This window comes from Podarcis muralis, chromosome 9, assembly GCF_964188315.1.
Source record: "Podarcis muralis chromosome 9, rPodMur119.hap1.1, whole genome shotgun sequence".
Lineage (NCBI taxonomy): Eukaryota > Metazoa > Chordata > Lepidosauria > Squamata > Lacertidae > Podarcis > Podarcis muralis.
This window is the reverse complement of record NC_135663.1, coordinates 16,265,175-16,278,839: the sequence shown is the minus strand read 5'-3', so window position 1 is coordinate 16,278,839 and position 13,665 is coordinate 16,265,175. Positions and strand designations below refer to the sequence as shown.

Genomic DNA, 13,665 nt, shown 5'->3' with positions numbered 1-13,665 from the left:
AAAATAAATAGCAAAAACAGACAGACCTCAGCGTAACACTCAAAACGCAAGTGTGGCACTCAAATTGGAAGTGTAACACTCAAAACAGAGCATGTTCGGCTTCTGAAAAAAGTTCACAAACTGGAACACTGCCGGGTTTGCAGTGTTTGGGTTCCAAGTTGTTTGAGTACCAAGGTACCACTGTAGTCCTTGAAGTCCCAAGCTAGAATGAGCGAGCTAGTTAACTGTCAGGGAGTGGCCAATCTCATCTCTTATTTCTACCAGAGCTTGAGCTTATTTCCCCGTCAGCAGAGACTTTCCTGACAATCCTCCCTGCCGATGCTGCAAATAGGTACATGACAGTGCTTGGATATAAGCAGCCGTCAGAAGAAGCAAAAGTAAAAATAACATTTGTGGCAACAGCGAGCCGTCCATGTGCATTCGGAATGTGTCTGCAAATTCCCTGCATCTCCCTTGGGTTCTGAGCTGCCATTATTTTGCAGAAGGGCTTATGGATTATTCATTGCATTACGAGCCGCATGAATGAGCAAGTAGCTCACCGAGTGTAACCAACACTTAGCAGACGGAAAGCACAGAAATCCACTTTCATCCCAAAGCCGTGCAGCCTGCTATGCAGTGTCAGAGGCGAAACATGGCAATGTTGACTACATTTTTTTTTTAATGTCCCAAGCTGATGTGTGTGTTTTAACACCTGCTGTAAAGGAGGAATAGGTTGGTGCAGAAATGCACTTCAACCTTATGGCTTGTTCTTCCTCCTTATGAACGTTCTGGTTCTGTTTACTTCTGGTTACTGGCAGAAAAATGTTCTGGGTGTACACTCTCAGTTGATACGTCTCACTCACTATGTGGAGAGAAGGAGTCAGACTCCTGACACGGTTTTATTAAGTTACTTGGAAAGATCATTGGGAGTCTTAAGTTACAGTGCCGTGGTGCAGCTTGTTTTATAGGGAAAGAGCATTAAGAATGTTCATTCCCACCCTGTGACAAACCCTGTTCCTGAAGTATTATTTTAGCCTTCAAATACTCCGTTCGTTAGGCAACAGGACGTGTTCTTGCGAATTGTGGATAAATACCTAGAATTGTCATTTTGACGTTAATTGGTTTGGCTTAATAACATGCCGGTCAAGCATGTGTGTTTTCCTTATTTTTTTTAAAAAAACATACTTCACAATGTTTCTATCTTCGTCTTTCTTAAAACAATCGCAATATACGTTAAAACAGAAGAAAAGGAAATAGAAGAGTTATGCAATTGATTGGGGTCAAAACAGTTGAAACGCCAGAGCTTTCGACATAAAAGATGTATGTTTCTCCTTTCGAGCAAAATATTTCCTTCATTGAGCTTTCATATTATTTTAGAGCTGCTTAGTTTTTCTTCACGTGCTTATTTACTTACCTATTTAACCAACTAACAAATTAAAATGGGTTGTTTCCATCCTTCCTTTTCATACGGAAGACATCCACCAGCCAGTTTGCGTTAAATAATATGTTGGGGTTGTTTTTATTCCCTCCAACCCATGGCTACTTGAGGGCAGCATATTCTCTCTCTGCTCCCCACAACCCCCGCAGACCATACTACAACCCAGACTTCATCAGGTCATTATAGCTGTTGCCATCAACTTTTGTTCCGTCATAACCCTCCAGCTGCCCATCTTTATTCCTTCATGAAATCCAAAGCAAGAGACATGCCAGGCACAGCATTTGGGAAAGCAAATCTATCTGTAGTTGTGAGGAACAGTTGATTTTGTTGCCGCATCAGTGTCGCTTTAAAACTCAGAATGAATTCAGCCAAGGAAATGTGCCTGTTTTGAACAGAGTTTTTTTTCTCTCTCTCTTTCTGTCTCTGTCTCTCATCTTGTATCTGGTATGGCAAGCAGAAATGTGCCGTACGAGCAGATTATTACCCTTTAGATTCTCTAGTGCTTCCGTGGGGCGGTTGTTTACATTTTGTACGTCATCGTCCTCCTTGCTCAGGCAATCTGCTTAACGTGTGCAGCTTCCTGGGTCTGAAATCTAGATTCTTAGTGCAGCATCCTTGACTCCCTGTCAGTGGGCCCAGACCCCCTACTTAAGTCTGCAGTCCTGTATGCACTTACTGTGGAGTAAGCCTCACTGAACACAGTGGAATTCTAAGTAAGTACGCATAGGATTGCGCTGTTACAATTTGTTGTTGCTCCTGTTACATGCATGCCAGGAGACAGTCCTGATTAATTGCAATCCTAATCAGGACTCTATCCATTTAACTCAGGCTCTAGAGGAAGTGCATTTGCCTCAGAATGAATGTAACCTTCATTTTTAAAAAGAGTAACTCCGAAATGGGCTGCGATAACACAAAAACTGAGGTATTCCTGTTGATTCCTCTGGGAGTAGGATTGCACCCATAAACTTCAACCCTGTGAGCTTAACTAGAAAGTGAGCAAGTCAGACAGACTTATGAGCAAACATGCCTACGATTCCTGACTGTGATCCTAAGCACACATTTTTGGAAGAAGGTTCAACCAAAATAAGTGGGGTTGACTTCCAAGCCAATATGCTCAAGATGTGCACTAGACCCTATTTGAATGTGTAGTTTAGTTTAATCATATATATTGTTATTTCCCACAGGACAGAAGTTTGTTTGTTTAAATTAGGTTTCTTATAGCATTGTCCGTCTTTGATAGTTGCTATTTTCCATATTTTATTAAAATGCAAATCAAAATGGACATCCCAACCTCATTCCCTTCTTCCATTTTTTTTTTTTTTTGAATGGTAAAGATAATTTTTTGTATTGATAACTGCCCTATGGACCGAGCCTCTCAACCTGGACATTTTTGTTTTTCTTTTAACTTTATATACCACTCGATTGTAATAAAACCTCTAAGTAGTTTGCAGGAAATATTAAAGTTTTCAGTGAAAACAGTTTTTAAAAAAATTAAGAAAAGGCAATCAAAACCAACAATTAAAAAGATAAAAAAATGCAGCAACAGCTGTGTCCCATGTTTTAAGTCGGTACCAAAAAGAAAAAAGTGAAGGCACCTGCCTAGGTCAGTCAACAGGGAGTTCCAAAGTTTCTTGCAACTATGGAATGAATATTACATGGTACCTGCAACAGTCCCTGTTCCGAAAATCTTAAGTACAGTGGTACCTCGGGTTAAGAACTTAATTCGTTCCGGAGGTCCGCTCTTAACCTGGAACTGTTCTTAACCTGAGGTGACACTTTAGCTAATGGGGCTTCCCGCTGCCGCTGCACAATTTGTGTCCTCATCCAGAAGCAAAGTTCTTAACCCGAGGTACTATTTCTGGGTTAGCAGAGTCTGTAACCTGAAGCATCTGTAACCAAAAGCGCCTGTAACCCAAGGTACCACTGTAGTCGAGTGAGCACATAGGGGATAAGGTGATCCTTCAAGTTAAGTGGGCCCAAGGCAAGTTTTGTACTGAGGAGGGGGGCAGGCAGGGCTAAGAACTCAGCAGGTGAAGTCAGACAAGTTAAGCACGCAAAAGCAAATAACAGAGGGGACCGAGAGCAACGAGTTCTGTGTTCCCAGAGGCAAAATACATCTCCGATGTCGTTTGAGTGAGTGCTAGCACAGCAAAAGAGCTGCTGTTTGCCCCCGCCCTCCCATATAAATTATAGATCACCTCCTTGGCAGTTTAGGAATTGCGGGTGGGGGCCAGAGAGAAGATGAGCAGGAAGCGTTCCCAGTCCTCTGGCTTCTGTCCCGCAGCCTCCAGTTGTTCAATGCCCAAACCCCCTTAGAATTTGGGCTTGCGCAACCGTGTCCCAGAGCTCCTCCATAAATAGTCCTGCTCTCCCCCCACACCCAGCTAGAGAACAACCACAGGAAGCCAAGCCGCAGCCAGCGCAGCTTAACGGGCACTAATTGATCTACGCCAGCAGAGCTTGCCCGGAGAGCCTTCGCGGACGTTGTCATCGCTGGTGGCGCTCCTTGTCAAGCGGCTCGGCTTCCTCCAGAGAGAGAGCAGGGAGATGGTGGTGTCTGTTTCCAAAAGACACATTTCGTTGCTACAGCAGCCCTAGCAACGGGTGGTGGGGTTTTTTGACTGCCTCAAAAGCCTTGTGCTTTAGAAGAAGACACATCGGCTGTTCTGCCTCCTTCTGTATCTCATTCAGCAACCAGAGACTCTATATCAGCTGCTGCTTGCAGTTATGGAGAGAAAAGCCCCCTCCGGACTGCTTGCTGTGACATTTTAAGCCAAGGATAAAGTTTTTGGAGAAAAGGATTTTATTATTTTTCTGATACTAGTGACCAATTAAAATTGAAAGGGGGGTGGGGCTGAGCGGAAATCATTTGGATACTAAGCTGGAAAAGCACCAAAGACTGTTGTTTTGTGTTTATCTATAAAAGAGAAGAAGCATTCTTTATTATTATTTTTGCAAGAACTTGCATCTGCGTCTGTTTTGGTTTTTCCTTCCCCCTCTCTTGCACTGAACATTGCAAAAAACAACTCTGTGAATTTGTTTCTTGTTCTGGGGGATTGTTGCAGAATTCAAGCATGAAGATCCAGGAGCACCCCAGCATCCCTGAAGCCAAATTACAGAGGAACCAAGATGCCGATGGCCAAGAAGAGAGCTTTGTGTCCGAAGTGCCTCGACTGGACCTGACAGCCTTGTGCAGTGACAACAACAACTGGGAAGGTAGGCTCGCACGAGTGAGAGAACTCTTGGCGGTGTGGTTATGTGTCTTGTCTTCCCCCTCCACTTTGGTGACTGACCGGCAGCAACAGGAAAGGATGTGGGGACACATGGCTTGGAGAAGAAGAAAGTGAATGTCCATGTCTTTTTGTTTGCCCTTTTTACTTGCTTAATTACGGAGCAGCTGAAAGAATAGTGCTCTGGTATTCCTAGCGGTGTCACCAGGCAAAACCCAGAGCATCAGCATTATTTTGCTTATCTGGAGGGGATTTCCTTCTGCTTTTCCAAGTTCAGATAACAAATATGAGCATTGGACAAAACTTGCTTACTTTCCCTCTCCACTAGCCCTATGGAACTTACATGAAATTCCTTTGTGTGTGTATGTGTTTTTCCCTGTATGTAAAATTATGTTGTTGTTGATGATGATAACAAATAATAATAATAATAATAATAATAATAATAATAATAATAATAATGGTAAGTTGTAAACCATCTTATACCCATAGATCTCAGGGCGGTTCACACCATAAAATTACAGTATAAAAAAACTACAGTGTTTGGTAGGGTTTTCCCTTGCTTTAAATATCTTAAATTGATTGTGCTTCAAATGATCTGGTTGCTTATTCTCAGCTTGACAGGACAGAGATGTTTTGCATTAGCCCTTTTAATGGTTTTCATATGTCTGGACACACACAGGCACACTTCCACTGGAATATCCACTGGGAGAGGAGCGAAGGTGGGAGGGGGGAAATCACTTTCGTTTGTTTACATTCATGAAAATTGCGGTTTTGAATGGGACATTTTTATCTTTCCAAGAAAGGGAAGCTAGGAGTGGCATTTTTCTTTTCTGTGAAATGGCTGTTTTTGTGTCCTCGTTCCCAGAGTTTTCTAAAGCTGAAATTGCAGGGGAAATTTTCAGTAATGGTGCTGAAAGGCTAGTATTTGGTCTTGTTCTTTGGAATGCAGAGTTTGGGGTTTCTAATACCCTGTGAATTTTGAACCTTCCTCTTACTATACATGTAATTAATGGTAGCTTATTACCGAGTTCTCATATTTGTAAGTTTGAGGGCAAGAGCAGATACCCTCTTGTCTTTACAAAAGTAAAGCAAACTATGTGGGGAAATTGATAGACACCTTTTGGAGTTTATGTCAATTTATACATGCATGCCACTTATGTTATCAGTTCAGAATTTTAAAGCAGGGTTGATTAAGGCAGCTAAATGCAGATTTGCAGTACCAGCAGTTGTGGGTGTTGCTGATGGAAGACACCAGGTGACATGATTTTAGTTTTGCAAGCTGATAATTTCCTAGATGTGCCCCCATTGGGTCTAAAGTGTTGCTCATCTTTCATTACGTTTCCTGAATATTCGAATGAGCCATGCCCTGGAAAGGGACAGTTGCTTTTCATCTTTTCAAAGGTGACCTGGATGAGAGTTCCTCTGTCAGCCCCCTGTGGATTCAGGTTGGTTGAACCAAAGTATTTCCTTCCCTGCTTTGAAGTCTAGATATTAAATACCAATAGGGCTGTGGCTGGGAGAGAGAGGCAAGAGGGCAGTTGAGTCTTACCTTGAGATTCTCACATCCTTTGAGGCAGAAGTTCCTCTCTACGACAGGGACATTTTAAAAGCGAAAGCTGTAAGCAACGCTTATTTCCACAAGGGTGCTTCTGTGTCACCCACCCTCCGCCGTAATATCATGGGAAAATATGAGGGTTACGTAAGGGCTAGAAGAGGTGGTGTCAGTTGAAATCCCATCTTACCGTTTTGTAGCCCCAAAACAAAGGCTGTGAAATGGTGTTGCTGCCACCCATTTGGTAAACAAAGAAACCCAGGAGCATTTCACTTAGTCCCACATTGCCCCCTTCTTTACTGTACCATAATTGGTGGGCCGAGGGAGGTGTGGCGTCCATGTTATATGAGCACCCTCACTCGCCACATGCCATTTTAACGTACACTTGTGGAGAATTTCTGTAGAGTTCGTATCTGGAAATGTTATCACTGTTTGCAACTCATCACGTTGCAGAAGATCTTCCAAAAAGTTGTTATTTCAGTTAGGGTTCACTGAGCAGAAATTGGCCTTGAAGCAAAAGACTCCTTCAGCATAACCCAGGATTGCTTGAAAAAGTTTATTGGGTTTGTGTGGAACCATATCAAGATGCTAACATGCAGTTATAAGTGTATCATTGATTCTTTATCACTACGCCTGTGTGATTTTATACATAGCGATGGTGGTTTTATTTGCAGGGAAGTATTTCAGGAGGACACTAATAAAGGAGTAAAACGCTTGGTAAGAATCTGGAAAAGCAAAGGACAGTGGTTGGCTCCCAAGTACATTATTTGCAATGCAAAGAATAACTTCTAACACATTTTAATGGATAAGCCTGTTTCTTAGAGGCTTCTCTCTGCATTCTGACACTAATCGCTTACAATAATTCAGTGAACTCCGTTAAACTCACTGGGACATATGCTTTGAGTAATGTCCATAGGATTGTTCCGCACGTGTAACTTGTGATAGTTCACTGGAACTGTTTCTACTGAGCTCAGCACTCGGGAGCACACTATATTTCATGGCTGGAGATTCACAGATTCAGCTGAGATAAATGCTATGGGGAAATGCCAAGCAAAGCACCACCATTTTGGGCTAGCCTTGTTGGCCAAGCCAAAAATTGTGTTGACTAGGTTCTGCAATTGGGGGTGATTGTCTGGCATCCACCTATGCTGACTTTAAAAAATAATAATGTAGGAATTTTAAACTCAACCACCATTCTCACACCAACGAGCCAAAGTATGTGGCTGCTGAGGCCACTTACACTGAGCTTCCCTTGTGGCGCAGTTTGCCACTCGCGTTTTTATTGGAGAATGTTTTCAGCCAGTAAGAACCAATAAGTGGTACTTTTGAATCCATACATAGTTGCACTTCATCTGCCCCTTACAGTAATATTGTCCAATATATTTGACTCCTACAAACACACATATATTTACAGAGGGGGCAGGGAGGAGAGCTATTTATTCCTACAGTCCTTCCCCCTCCCCCCCAAAAAACAATAATTTCAACTGACCAGCTCCCAGTTCCCTCTCCTTTTTAGCATGGTGCTTTTCTGTTTCCTTCAGGGCCACAATCTCACAACTATTACTCCACCCTCCTCTTGGCTACCCATCACCAGGCGCCCCCACCACACTTGGCGATGGCTCTCATGACCCTTAATCCCACACTAGACAACCCATGCTCATTGCTACATTTCTGTTGGAACCCTTTTTGCTCACCCCAAAACCCATTAGTCCTCTTGGCCTTGCTTACTGGGACAACTTCATATTGTAGCTTGAGCATTTGCAGGTAATAGTCTTCTTCTTCAAATGTAACCAAGGAAGAACTACTTTTGATATTCCCAACCACTCAAGGATCACATAGGGCATGGGATAATGTCACAGTGCTCTGTAGTCAATCCTACTTGTCTGTGAGGCGACGCCACTGAACGGAAGTTCAAACAAAGAAGGCAACATTTTCAAAAGGCTTGAGATGGCCTTGCCTGATTGTAGCAGTTTGGCACTGCTTCAGATATTTTGGGAAACGAGCTAGTAGTTATTGAATTAAGTGCTGACAGTGACTAATTTTTCTGTCCTTTTTGTGGTTTTGCCCTATATAGTTGCTTGTAATTTACACCATGTACAATTTGTACTGTTTTGAGACTAGAATTTTTGTGACACTGATGGTATTTGTATAGTAGTTTTTACAACATGTATACTGTTAATTCTTAAATATGTTGAATATGTTAGCTGTTTAGAATAGACTAAATATTTAAGATAGCTAAGTCCTAAAGGAGGGTATGGTCTTGTTGTTGTTGTTTGGTTTTCTTTTGTGGGTGTGAAATAAGTAAATGTTTCCAGTCTTGAAATTAACCATACTGACCTGTTGAGTTTAGAGAGGGTGGCATGCTATATTGCCTCGGATGCTTTTAACGCCTTCTGTGCTTCTATCATTTGTCACTACGGAGGTATTAAGAGAGTTAGCACTTTCATAGGCACCTACACAGTTGCAGGCAAGCCTGTAGAACTGATGGCAGGATCATGTGATAAAGCTTCCATCTAACTTTCGGAACAACCAGTTTTTACAGCTTTATGGTGCGAAATCTCTGTCGTTTTCCTCCAGTTGCTTGGTTTCTGTAAGTGCACCCCAGGTGGTGAAACAGAAAGAAGCATATAACTGCTTGGAAGCATGTGGTAAATTTTCAGTGGAGCAAATTCAGTAGTTATTTCTTATCTTTCGTCTTTGCTGGCATATTTGTAAGAACTAGGTACTAAGTATGTAGAAATGACCTTGCTGTTGACAACTGTGGCCAATCAGATGTCTCTGGGAAGCAGAGCTTGTTCATGAAGACAACCTTTCCCTGTTATCTTTACCCCCGGCATCGGCCACAGGACTACTGCTGTAAACATGGAGGCTGTATTTATAACCAGCCATTAATAGACTTTCCCTTGCCAAAATTTGTCCTAGCGTTCTTTCCAGCCATAAGCTACTTCCCACTGCCTACATCTGCTGGAAATTCCACAAGCCTTCTACAACATATTTTTTCAAAAATGGTTCATCCAGGCCAAATTCCTCTCTGCTTATGTTGTCACCTTTTGCCATATGACCCTCCCATTCCCTCCCTTCTTTGCTTAAAGAATAGCAACTCGAAAACTGGGAAGAAGAGTTTGCAGTTGGCGTGCTAGGACAGAGTGGAGGATAGATAATATGGGATTTCCCAAATGTCAACAGTATCCCCGTTAGATAACCATTTGACTTGGAGCTATTTATGAGGAGATTTTGGGCAGTGGGTATTTTCAGGAGTCATTTCGCTGCCTAAGGACAAAATGGCGCCCCCTCATTCCATGTACAAAAATTCAACTGGACTTGCCAGCTAGATTTTACCTCAACACTGATGGTGGGGCAGCATCCTCCACCGTACTCGAGGGCAGCAAGCCAACTTAGGGGGCACAGACAAGAGCAGAGATGGGGAGCGGATTTAATTGTAGGGCAAGCCCTGCCAGTTTATCTGTCCATCAACATCAAATGATAAAGCTTTCCCGTTATGCTTGGGGGGTGAAGGTGAAGGCTGGAAGCATGAATGTTCTTCTGTTTATTTAATTTTTTTGTGGGGATGGGGGGGTGAAGCATATCTCACTGCCTGTTGAAAAGTGGCTCACCTGGAAGAAGACTATGCCTAATCCTTCTCCTTGATATTTCAGTTTTCTCATACAGGGAGGCCTTTTCTGGGGGGAAGTGTTCAAACATGATTCAGCAGTGTGGATCAGGAGTATCGACCCCTTGATTATGCTGAATGTATAAGCTGAACATTGATGCAGGAAAGTTGGCAGTGAATGACTGTGGGGTGGGGTGATTTAGCTGGACACAACAAAAGAGTTCCAAGTTACTAAAGCCAAAGACCTGGTGACTGACTAGTACAAGATCAGAACTAAGCACTTTAGAAGCAGGAAAAGCATTATTTTTAAAGCTCGATAAGACTTTTTGTAGCTGTTCCACTTTTTCCTAAAAGTTGTACTGCTTGGGGGGCAGTTGCTGTGTTTTGACTCCAGAGTTCCCTTTCAGAATTACAAGTTCAAAGCCACAAATCTTAAACCACCTAATCCCGAGAAGCTAAGTAGGAGCATGCAAACCAGCTTAGTAAACTATCCAAATGCAGAATATTAAGAGTCCTCGTGGGATCTGGTGAGACTAGTCACAAGACAAAGCATTATTTTACAGTGTGTTCCAATACACTTGATCATCCTGGTTTCCTGTCTTGATTTATTCCCTTTCTCAATCTCTCACACAAAACATGTTATACTTAAAACTGGCCAATGAAGGCCAGCCACCAGATAAGAGCTGATTTGTACTTTGTGGTGCTAGTCTGAGATGTGAAAATAAGATTGGTTGAATCTAAATATTATGGCCTATTCATTATTTCACAGAAGGATAGGGGTAAATGCCTGTTGCCTGATCATTCAAAATAACAGAAGCTTGGCTGCAAATGCAAGGTAGCATAAGGTTTGATGATGTCACAAAGGAAAAGAGGAAGGCTTCAGCAGAGCATGCTGGGAAGGCACGAGTGGCCAACCTTGGTCAGGTAGACGGTCTCCATCTTTGGGAATACAGGAGGATTGACATTGGACCTGAAATTTGTTCTTAACAGAAATATGTTTGGGGACCCTTGGTATATTACTGTAGTCTTCCAACAGCTGTTAAATAGAGGTGTCTTTACTGAGGTTTGCCAGGCATGGAATGCTTGGACTCTCCAAGATCCTATGTCCTTTCCAAGTTTTGATTCCTGGGTTTCTTTTCTGTGGTTTCCATAGATGGAACCTGAGGCCTCAAATGTGCAAAAGCTCTGTAGCACCGCTGAGCTATGGCCTGGTTCCCTGTATCAGTTGAGAAAGCAAGGGATGGTCACTTCAATGCTGAATTAAAACATGATAAAAACATGCAGATGCAACAGTCATCACCCCTTTCAATCTATAGTTACCACTTTAGTAATAGCTTCTTCTAGTTGGATAACAGTACAGGATATCGCAAAATAGATGCCAGAGCACATTGCCCAGCCCTGTTGTTGAACATCATGAAATGTATCAGGCTGATGTAGTTTTGGGTGGGATTGTGTATTGAAGGTTATTATGGCTTCATGGTCGTCTTAGGGGAATTTGTTTTTATGCAGTATGAGCCAATTCAAGAGACACCAGCTAATATGATGTGTAGAGTTAAGGTATCTGAAGATACCTCTCTGGATCTCAGGGCATGTGCTGTTGCATGTGCAACGTAAATTAGCTGTGTGCATGTTGAAAATATTGATACATCCCACTCGTAAGTGGAGCAGCAATCCATTCATCTTCCCAGAGACTAACTGAAACAAACCTGACTGTAGAGTAGCCTTCCCCAACTTTGTTATCCCCATGTATTTTGGACTACAAGGTCCATCATCCTTGGTCATGGGCCTGTCTAAAACATCTTGATGGCACCAGGCTGGGGAAAGTTGCTGTAAAATGAAAACCTCTGCTAGTACTAACCTTACACTCTAAATAATGAGTGAAGGCCCCTTTCCTTGATTGGCCACAACCAAAATAAGGTTAGGCACATTCTAGCCTTGTTTGTGTATTCTTCACCACCCTCCCTTTAAAATGTGTGTTATTGTTTCATATTTCATCCTTTCTCCTTAATGGCAATTTCCTGGCTCTGATTTCTTCTTCACACCAGTGTGTTGCGAGTTCTAGCAAGGTTCAAGGACCAACAGAAATGGCATGATAATTAGCACTGATCTAGGGCAGCCTCTTCAGTCTCCAGAGGTTGATGGGACTACAACTCCCATCATCCCTGACTGCTGGTTGAGCTGACTGGGGATGGTGGGAGTTGTAGTCTTAACAACCTCTGAGGAACCCAGAGATTGAGGAGCATTTGTCTAGGGGAACTGGGAAACAATCCTTATTGACCATGCTAGAAAATCGGACCTATTCAACTAAAAAAAGAGTCAGTAATCCATCGTTGCTCCCTTCCAATTGATTTCCAGAGCCCGTCCCTGCCTTCTCCTCCTGGCAACGTGATGGCTTAGATTCCAACGAAGCTCGCCTCTCTCCTCAGGCTGGCCGCCTCATTCGCCAGCTGCTGGATGAAGACAGCGACCCAATGCTATCCCCTCGTTTCTATGCCTACGGGCAAAGTCAGCTGTACCTGGATGACACAGAAGTACCTCCTTCTCCTCCCAACTCACATTCATTCATGAGGTAGGTGGGTAAGTGGTCACTCCAAAAAGACCACAGAACAGGCCAGAATAAGTACCTCTGCTTTTAGCAGAAAACATAGGTGCAGTGGAATGAGGAATGTGGCTTTCCCCCACCCCGGAGAATCCTGGGAACCGTAATTTGCTAAGGGTGGTGGGAATGTTATCTCTGTGAGGGGTGGACTACTGTTCCCAGAATCCTTTGGGGGAAGCTATGTGCTTTTGAAAGCATGGTGTGGCTCTCTTCAAGTGAGGCATCTTGCTCTTGTTTTCTCATTTCCTTTTCAACTGATGCTCAGCGTTTCGTGTCTTCTGAACATGCTTGGTCCTCATTGGGCTGCTTTTGGTGTTGGTTGCCTTCTTGGTTTTGCTTTAAAATATTTTTCCTACTACTACCAACTTCAAGGTTTTCCTGAGAATGTCAGCACCTGCCTCTTGTAGACCCTGTTTTGATTTGATTTCATTTCTGTCAGCACTCAACACCTGAGTTTGCTATTGTAGACTTGAGACTGCGGTGGGGCAGGGAGCATCTTTTAAGGTCTTGACTTTTGCCTGGAGAGATTCTGCCAGTCAGAATATGCAAGTTCTGGGCTAGATGGACAAATAATCTGGCCTGATATTATTAGGCAAGTTTCCTTTGCTCCTGTATAAGGATCTTACTGGCTTCTTGGGGAATCTGGTGTTCTCTGTATCGTATAGAGCCTTCTTTCCTGTTAACACCAATTAATTCAGTCATTTCCTCGCCTTCATCACAGGAGAAGAAGTTCTTCTTTGGGGTCTTACGAAGATGACCGAGAAGATCTGACACCAGCACAGCTGACCCGCAAGATTCAAGGACTGAAGAAAAAGATCAGGAGGTTCGAAGACAAATTTGAAGAGGAGAGGAAATACAGAGTAAGCTGTTCACTGTCAGTTGTCCTGAGGGATCGTATTGCTAAGCGGCAATTTTTTTCTGTGGGTAGCACAGCAAAGGGAATGATTGACAGCCTTTTAAGACCTTTCATTCCTAGGCTGCAGTCCTGTGCCCACTTAAGTTGGGAGCAAGTCCCATTGAACTCAGGTGAAATCACAAACTTCTGAGTAAACATGCACAGGATCGAGCCATTCCATTCACTCTTTTCAGCTGGCTAAGGAATGCTAGAGATTTGCATGTTGGGAGTTTTCGAGGTTGCATTTCTCTGTGATGGTGTCTGTCGCCCTCCTACCTGGGACACTTTGAAGAGCCTTTGACATTTGCAGAGAGAAGGTTTGCTTTTTTAGAAGCAAGTCCAATAACAAAGCATACACTGTT

The 13,665-nt window shown here is 43.0% G+C and overlaps 1 protein-coding gene across 5 annotated transcripts in view; it reads left to right on the top strand.

Annotated features, from left to right (window-relative positions):
- FAM13A (family with sequence similarity 13 member A) overlaps positions 1-13,665 on the top strand; it is a 156,014-nt gene that overhangs the window by 127,544 nt on the left and 14,805 nt on the right. For all 5 annotated transcript variants that reach the window (XM_028743572.2, XM_028743573.2, XM_028743571.2 and 2 more), the window contains 3 exons: positions 4,483-4,633; positions 12,165-12,378; positions 13,130-13,268. In XM_028743572.2, coding sequence (XP_028599405.2) covers positions 4,483-4,633; positions 12,165-12,378; positions 13,130-13,268 — 504 coding nt within the window. The remainder of the gene's footprint in view (positions 1-4,482; positions 4,634-12,164; positions 12,379-13,129; positions 13,269-13,665) is intronic.